Here is a 7,968-nt window from a genome sequence, read left to right as displayed (position 1 = left end):
GCTTCCTTCTCTTCCTTCAAAGCCAAACATTTACAGTGATGCTCCATGTAGGACATCAAAGCTGTTTCTTTACATTTCAGAATCTCAGGATAAACAGACCAGGGAAAACTTTACTTCTACTTGGACATAGTAAGTTTTGAAGGATAAGTTTCCACTGTGCAAATAAATATACAGCAGAAATGCCGGTTAAGGCAGCACAGTTTTGAGATCAAGCCAAGTGGTGATGTGGGACTGCCCGGCCAGGCCGGATGCTAACTCGTACTCATGTCATATCCTGCCTGTGCATCTGGTTGTGCAGCAGTCACTCCTCTTGCTTCAGCTCTGTGCTGGGCAAACACACTCAATGCACACGTGTTTTGCTGTGAGTGGTTTTTGAGTTTTCTTCCTACACTGGATCAGCTCATCCATTGTATTCCAAAGATGGAATAAGTAAATGTTAGGTAGAGAAATGGCAATAAATAATAGGAAATACATTAACTGCTGACATTAGCTGCCCTATGCACATGCATCTTTTGCTTGTGTTGCTTGGCAGCATATTCACAGGAGTGTTCCTCGGTGTTCATTTTAGTGTAAGCCCTTCTTTTGAAAGTGTCTGACAGAGGGCTCACAAGTGTGCTAAAGCTTCTCTTTGAACTTGCTTTTGTTGTAAATGTAATTGCTTATGAAAGATAGGAGTGTTACATAAAAGTGAGGAAAAATCAAATGTCAAATGTGACTGCATACAAAACCAATATATAAATATCTGCTTCTATCCATATGCACAGATTTTTTTTCTTTCCTCAAAAGTTACTCTATCTGTGAAAAACAGATTGTCATCCTTGCCAGCAAACTTGAAGATATGTATCACAGTCCCATTCGAAGCCTTTGCTCATTGATTTTAACTAGAAATGCCAGTCGTGTCCTCCCAAGGCAGCTTTGGTAAATGAGACCCTGGCTGCTGCATGAGTGGCAAAAGCCCACCTGGATGCAGCTGAAAGGATTAACACAAATTCTGAGGGTGTTTTCACCGTGGCTTCTTGTCAGGAAATGAAATAAGGCATGACTTGTTCCTGGAGGCTTTCAGTCTATCCTGATGTATTTTTTTCTATCTCCAAGGTAAAGCTTGGCCTCACCATTGTCAAGGAATGTTTTGGCACTGATTCACAGTGGGGCCAGGACATTGTTTCCTTCTCATTTATGACATTCCAGAATAGATTTATGTTGTGGTTCAGGCCCAGCTGGCAATGAAGCATCATGCAGCCACCCACTCACCCCTCCACATTCTTCTGTAGGATGGTGGAGGCCCCAGTAAGATGGGAGGGGAAGAGATAACCAAGGATGTTGTGGATTGAGACAAGGGCAGGGAGAGCTCACTGCCAATTACAGTTCCAGGCAAAACAGACTCCACTACTCAACTTAATGAGGAAAGTAAGAACAGTTTCTTCTACTGCCTACTGGAAACAGAACAGACAGAAAGCAAAACTAGAGCAGGATGATGAGAAAAATACAACCAGCACTTTAAGATCTTATTTTCCCACCTCTCCCTTCTTCCTGGGCTGAGCTCCCTGCTCCTGGTATCTCCACCTCCTCCCCCCTCAGTGGTGCAGGCAGGGCAGGGAATGGGAGATGTGGTCAGATGGTCTCTCAAATGGTCCTTGCTGCTCTTTCCTTCTCAGAGGAGGAAGAGGACTCCTCACATTCTTTACCCGCTCGAATGAGGGGTCCCTGCTATGAGATACAGTCCTTAACAAACCTCTCCAGTGTGAGTCCTTCCCGAGGGCTGCAGCTCTTCACAAACCCCTCCAACATGGGTCTCCTCTGTCACAGCAGGCACGTTCTGCTCCAATACTGTCTCCCCGCCACAGAGTCACGGCCCCTCTGGGCACAGTTACCTCCTCTGCCCTGGGCTCCTCCATGAGCTGCCAGTAGACCTCAGCTTTGTTGTTACCCTCCATGGGTTGCAGGGGACAGCTGCCATATCACCACAGGATGCAGGAGGAGTCTCTGCTCTGGCACACCTCCTCCTCCCATACCAATCTTGGTGTCTGCATGGTCACTTCTCTCTCATCCAACTCCTTCCACCACCCCTTAGAAAGAATAGCCCTCTTCTTCTGGCTCCTCCTTAAAAAGTGATAGTAGAATTGGCTCAGTCACAGAGGTGGATCTGACTCAGAGCCAGGGAAAGTTTCGTGCAACTTCTTATAGAAGCCACCATTGCAGCCCCTCCCCTGTTACTAGAAATAGTTTCACACAAACCCATGACACTTCATCTTTCTCAGGACATCAATGAACAAATGAACTCTTCAGTATATTGAGTAACAAGTGTCCAGTTTGTTACTTGTGGCACCAGGAAGCACGATTCAGTTTAAAAATGTTCCATTTTATCTTTCATATGATAATTGGATGCTTGTTACTCTATGATCATCATCAAGTTTCTTGAAAGGAAAAGAAGACTGAGCACTTTATATAGTGCTTCCCTTCCCTCTGCCTTGGAAAGCGACTGTAACAAACAGCTTCATGGACTTCCTCACTATCTGTCTGAATAGTTTTCAAGTTAGAATTTGCTGTCTAGAAAGAGAAAATATCTGGGAGGATTGAAAGGACAGCCCAAACAATCTGACTCACGTCTCTAAAAATGCTCTCTAAATAAAGCCTTTCAGAGAAAACCTGTTATCTTTGCTTCTTAGATGTTCTTTGATGAGAACATTATTATTTGCTGACATGGATTGTGAATTTATAGAAATGCTTATTAATCTAAGTTTCAACTATGCTGTCTTGTTATGCATAAACCCAATCCCTCAAGACATGTTAATTTACACTCCCACTCCACTCTCTACCAAGTTAAATCGCATGTTTGTCAATGACATCCAGGTGTAGCTTAAGTACTGATGCCACAGACAAAATCCTATATCTAATATTATTTATTTTTAAAATCCATAATCATTATAGAATCATAGAATTATTTCAGCTGGAAGAGACCTTTAAGATCACCGAGTCCAGCCTTTGCCCCATCCCTATCAACCACTAGACCATTTCCCTAAGTGCAACATCCAGTTGTCTCCTAAACAGTTCCAGGGACGATGACTGCACCACCTCCCTGGGCAGCCCGTTCCAATGCCTGACAATCCTTTCAGCAAAGAAATTCCTCCTCATATCCAGCCTGAACCTCCCTTGGTGCAACTTGAGGCCATTTCCTCTTGTTCTAGTGCTTGTTACTAGGGAGAGCAGAACAACTCCTGCCTCGCTACATCTTCCTTTCAGGTAGTTGTAGAGAGTAATAAGGTCTCCCCTGAGCCTTCTTTTCTCCAGGCTAAACAGCCCCAGATCCCTCAGCCGTTCCTCATATGAGATGTGCTCCAAATCCTTTACTGGCTTGGTAGCCTGCTTCTGGATCCTCTCCAGCACCTCAGTGTCCTTCTTATAGGGAGGGGTCCAAAACTGGACACAGTATTCAAGGTGCAGCCTCACCAAAGCTGAGTGGAGGGGAATGGTCACCTCCCTGCTCCTGCTGACAACACTGTTCCTGATACAGGCCGGGATGCCCTTGGCCTTCTTGGCCACCTGGGCACTCTGCTGGCTCCTATTCAGCTGCTATCAACCAACACTCCCAGGTCCCTCTCTACCTGGCAGCTTTCTAGGGAGTTGTTGTGGGCCACGTGCACTTGGCCTTATGGAAACTTACGGCATTGGCCTTGGCCCAGCCATTCAGCCTATCTAGATTTCTCTGTAGAGCTTCCCTACCCTCAAGCAGATCGACATTTCCACCCAGCTTGGTGTCATCTGCAAACTAACTCAGGGTGCACTCTATCCCCTCATCCAGATCATTAATAAAGATGTTAAACAGGAGTGGCCCCAGTACTGAGCCCTGGGGGACACCACTCATGACTGGCTGCCGACTGGATTTAACTCCATTGACCACAGCTCTTTAGACTTGACCGTCTAACCAGTCTTTCACCCAGGAAAGTGTATGCCCATCCAAACCAAGAACAGCCAATTTCTCTAAGAGAACATTGTGTATAATTTTGTATTTTTGAGAAAAAAAAATATAAATGGACTCTAAAGAGGAAGTTTAACATGAGTGTGTTTTCCCTGCAGCATTTGAATTCCTTTTTTTTCCATTAATGCACTTTACAGTTACAGGAAATGAGCGGTAGGGATAATTAAGAAGGTGTGGTACAAAAGGGTGATCAAAATCAGGCAGTGCTAAAGAAAATTCACCACCTTGGATGTTTTCATTTTCACTGTTATTACCTAATGCTGCTGTGCACATAGAGGTAAAGTGACTGGAATGTTTTTGTTCATCTGATCAAACTGATAAGCAGTGGAAGTCATTTGGTGGACTCCTTTAGCTCCAAAATGCTGTTTACCTCCCAGACTTTAAAAGGTACAGTCCTTGCCTTGAGAAACTAGTTGTCTGAAAGCAAATGTTTTAGTCTAGAGCTTAGCAATAAGCTCCACTGAAAGAGCTATCGTCGAGGGAGACCTAATAAACTAAGCTGAATTTTTTATCAAAACTTCCATTCCTTTTTGTCTGTTTGATACTGCTGAGTATGAAAGTTTGTTTTTGTTACTCCAGCTGCTGGAAACACCCTTTAGGTTGCCATAGTAGGTGCTGATATCTTTGTGGGTGCCAATTATTTTACACATTGTGGCTCTTAGCAAACAACACTACACAAAAACTCTGTTTTTCTGTTGCAGTGACAGATGTATTTATTTAATGTATTTATTTAAATGCACTTAAGCAAGAGTAATAAAATGTATTGTGAAACAAATCATCTGAGGGTTACCACAATCAGCTCTTACATACAGATCACGCAGATTCCAATAAGAGCAGAAAGCAAGGCTTTAAACCAGTAGGGTTCAAAGCTCGCCAGCTTCACAAAGGACGCGTTTCATAGAATCATAGAATGGTAGGGGTTGGAAGGGACCTTTAGAGATCATCTAGTCCAACCCACTCTAGAAGCAGGTCAAGCTAGATCAGGTCACAACCTAGATCAAGTTTCATTAAAACTCAGATTCTCTCTCACTTGCTCTGGCCACAAATCCTAAAATAGGAGGATTCTGCGCTCCTTCCCTACCCCTGACCCTGCTGTCTTTCTGTGTGTTAGCGTACTTGTGTATCATGCTGTAATACTCCTGTTGCGAACTGAAGGTATGCAGGGAGGAAATCTTCCGCCAGTCTTCATTGCTGGGAGTCTGAAACGGTGATGGATCAGTGGTTTCAAAAAAGCAAGTAATATTTCTTTCTGCCAGATGCCTTGCGTGCTCAGCAGCCTTGGTGTCAAATTGCTCCCGTTCCTGTTTCAAGTACATTTTCCAGAACTTTTGTTGAAAATAGGCAACTGAGGAGCAGCAGTTGTACACACATTTGAAGAACAGTGCCATGGTCACGATGGAGGCTATCAGGACCCATCCTATCAGCTTGGAAAAGAAAGGGATACATGAATGTTCCTTTTGCATGGTCACACTTAGGAGCACAGAACTTAATATTGAAGCACAAACGAGAACTGTAAGCGAAGACACCCTGGAGTGTCACTATCAGCCTGCTCACTGCAGAAAGTGAGGATCCAATGCACACAATTCAAACAGACAGCCTGACAGAGTTTCTGCACCCCTGAGCCAGTTTTGTTGGGTTGAGAGTGAACACAGTGAAGTCAAGCTCTTTCCTCCCTTTTAAACTTTAAAGGCAAGATGGGACCAGCAGTTTCTGCAGTTTTAGTCAGATTTATGGTACTGAGGGTACAGAATCACCCTGTCCACTTCTAATGCTGCAAATTAGACTGCCTGAGTGTGTTTCACCTGCTTTGGAAAGTATGTGCTCTCCCTGATGTCCAAGCCTGCAAAAAATAGCCTGTTTCCACAGCACACGGGAAAAGCTGTGTCCTGTACCGATTGTCCTGTACACAGATTTGACTGTCAAATGTGGGAATTCTTGTTTTATACATTATTTTGACATCCCTAGGTAAGTCTCAGAGGCCTCACCTAAAGCAAATGTCCTAGTAGATGCTGGTCCCTCCAGTACCCCGAGGTGCTTGACTGGAAGCTCCAGGCAGAGATCACACAGTGTTCCCTTTCATCTCAGGTTGAATTTATTTTCAAGTGAAAAACATTGGATGCTAAAGAAAAATGAGTTTGCATTGTTTTGGTTTCTTAATTTTGTTGAAAGTAGATCAGATATTAAAAATAAGTCAGTAGTAATGAAAATATTCTCACACTTTTCTCGACTTTCTTTGATCCTTTTGTTTCTTTTAGATTTCAGTGTGCTATTGGTAACTGAGAATCTTCCTTAACTTTGTGCCTTTCTTACCCTATCTGATTTCAATGGTATAGATTTTGCCCTTTTCAGCATTTTTCTTGAAGAAGCAACATGCTAAATTCCTCATAGAATCATAGAACGGTTTGGGCAGGAAGGCATTTTAAGGATCATTTGATTCCAACACCCTTGCCATGGTCAGAGAAATCTTCCAGTAGACCAGGTTGCTCAGAATGCCAACTCGCCCCTGAGCACTCCCAGGAATGAGGCATCCACAGCCTTTCTGGGCAATCTCTTCCAGTGCTTCACTACCCTCACAGGGAAGCGCTTCTTACTAACAACCAATCTTAATCTACAGCCTTTCAGCTGAAAGCCATTACCCCCCAACACTTTTTAGTTTGTTTGTTTTTAATATACATCTGTACTCAACAGGAACTTATAAAAATCCAAATAATTATAGGCTCTTATAAACTTAACTCCATTAACCAGACAAGATTTTCCTGAGAAAAACCTGGTTTGCTACTGGAGTTAAGACGATGACCAGGAAACAGAACTGGAGTGTTGCCAAAATTCAGGAGTTTTGATTCACTCCAAACAAAAAAAATCCACCCACATGCGCTATTTTTTTGATCATGCAGTTTGCTTTCGGCACAAGGACAATTTAACAAGACATATACGTATTTTAACTATTCTTCTAGCATATAAGTATGAAATTATTAATAGGTTTGAGTGCTGGGATTCATGGTCAAACAAGCTGTCCTTATTTCACTACCACTTCTCTGTTTCAAGGAGACATCAGCTTCTTTTCTATTTGTGACCCTGGCTTTCCCTCAGCTAAAAAGCACTTACAAAAGTTTGAGGTATTTATAGGGATAAAAGTGGAAAAAGAGAAGAATTTGCACCATGCCTAAGTTAAATGAGAAGGAAGCTTGCTGTGGAGAGTTCTGGTCTCTAGGCTGATTCCCTGCTCAGCTTTGAAAGAGGTTTTGTAAATGGCAGTGGCAAACAATTGCCATGCAAACATGCAAAAACAGCAAATAGCACAAACACCCACCTACTACCTTCCTGTTAGCAGCTTTTTTTCAGCTAATGAAAATAATATTGGCAATTATATAGCCTGAAAGAAAAGGTCTGTTTACAGTCCCCATCAGGTGCCACCATACATGGAGCATCCAGGGTTGAAGCCTATAGGTTTAAGAGTGGTGAGGCTTTACCTGAGATTCTGCCTGAAGGCTGAAGGTTTCATTCACTGGTAACTCCCCACCGCAGGGTATGTTGACCAGCAGCTCGTAGCACTTCGTTCCTTTGTCTTTACACACACGTTTCTTCCAAAAGCTGCTCCCACTGGCTGCACACTCATAGAAGTCAGTGCTTAGCAGGGCCACTGCGATCCAAGTGAGGGGAGCCACCAAGTTTCTGGCTGTCACCTTCACCAGGACCTCACAGTAGTGTTTGCAGTTTTCCCAGAAGTTGCAGCTGCAGCTTTCCTGAGTGCAGCTGCCAGTCAGCAGGAGCCATATCCTGGTGTTCACCATGTAGCCAAGCAGAAAGAGGATGAAGGCAGGCACTATGAGGAAGACAGAGCCATATATCGTGTTCTTTGAATTGCAGGGACACTTGAACACCACAGATGAGAAGATTTCTTCCATGCCAGCTGTCAGCAGAGACACGGTGCCATAACCCAGAGCAGTCTGGTGACGGATGCAGAAATCCAGCACCTTGCTTAACTTATTCAT

General features: G+C 43.6%; 1 protein-coding gene across 1 annotated transcript; it reads right to left on the bottom strand.

Annotated features, from left to right (window-relative positions):
- Positions 1–4,973: 4,973 nt before the first annotated feature.
- On the bottom strand, positions 4,974–7,968 carry CALHM6 (calcium homeostasis modulator family member 6). The gene is made up of 2 exons (XM_010197065.2): positions 7,447–7,968; positions 4,974–5,400 (listed from the first exon to the last, which is right to left on the bottom strand). Exons 1-2 carry the CDS (start codon positions 7,966–7,968, stop codon positions 4,984–4,986), a joined length of 939 nt encoding a protein of 312 aa, XP_010195367.2. The 3' UTR covers positions 4,974–4,983.

Source organism: Colius striatus, chromosome 2 (genome assembly GCF_028858725.1).
Source record: "Colius striatus isolate bColStr4 chromosome 2, bColStr4.1.hap1, whole genome shotgun sequence".
NCBI classification, from domain to species: domain Eukaryota; kingdom Metazoa; phylum Chordata; class Aves; order Coliiformes; family Coliidae; genus Colius; species Colius striatus.
The sequence above is the reverse complement of the archived record's forward strand: the minus strand, read 5'-3'. Positions and strand labels throughout refer to the sequence as shown.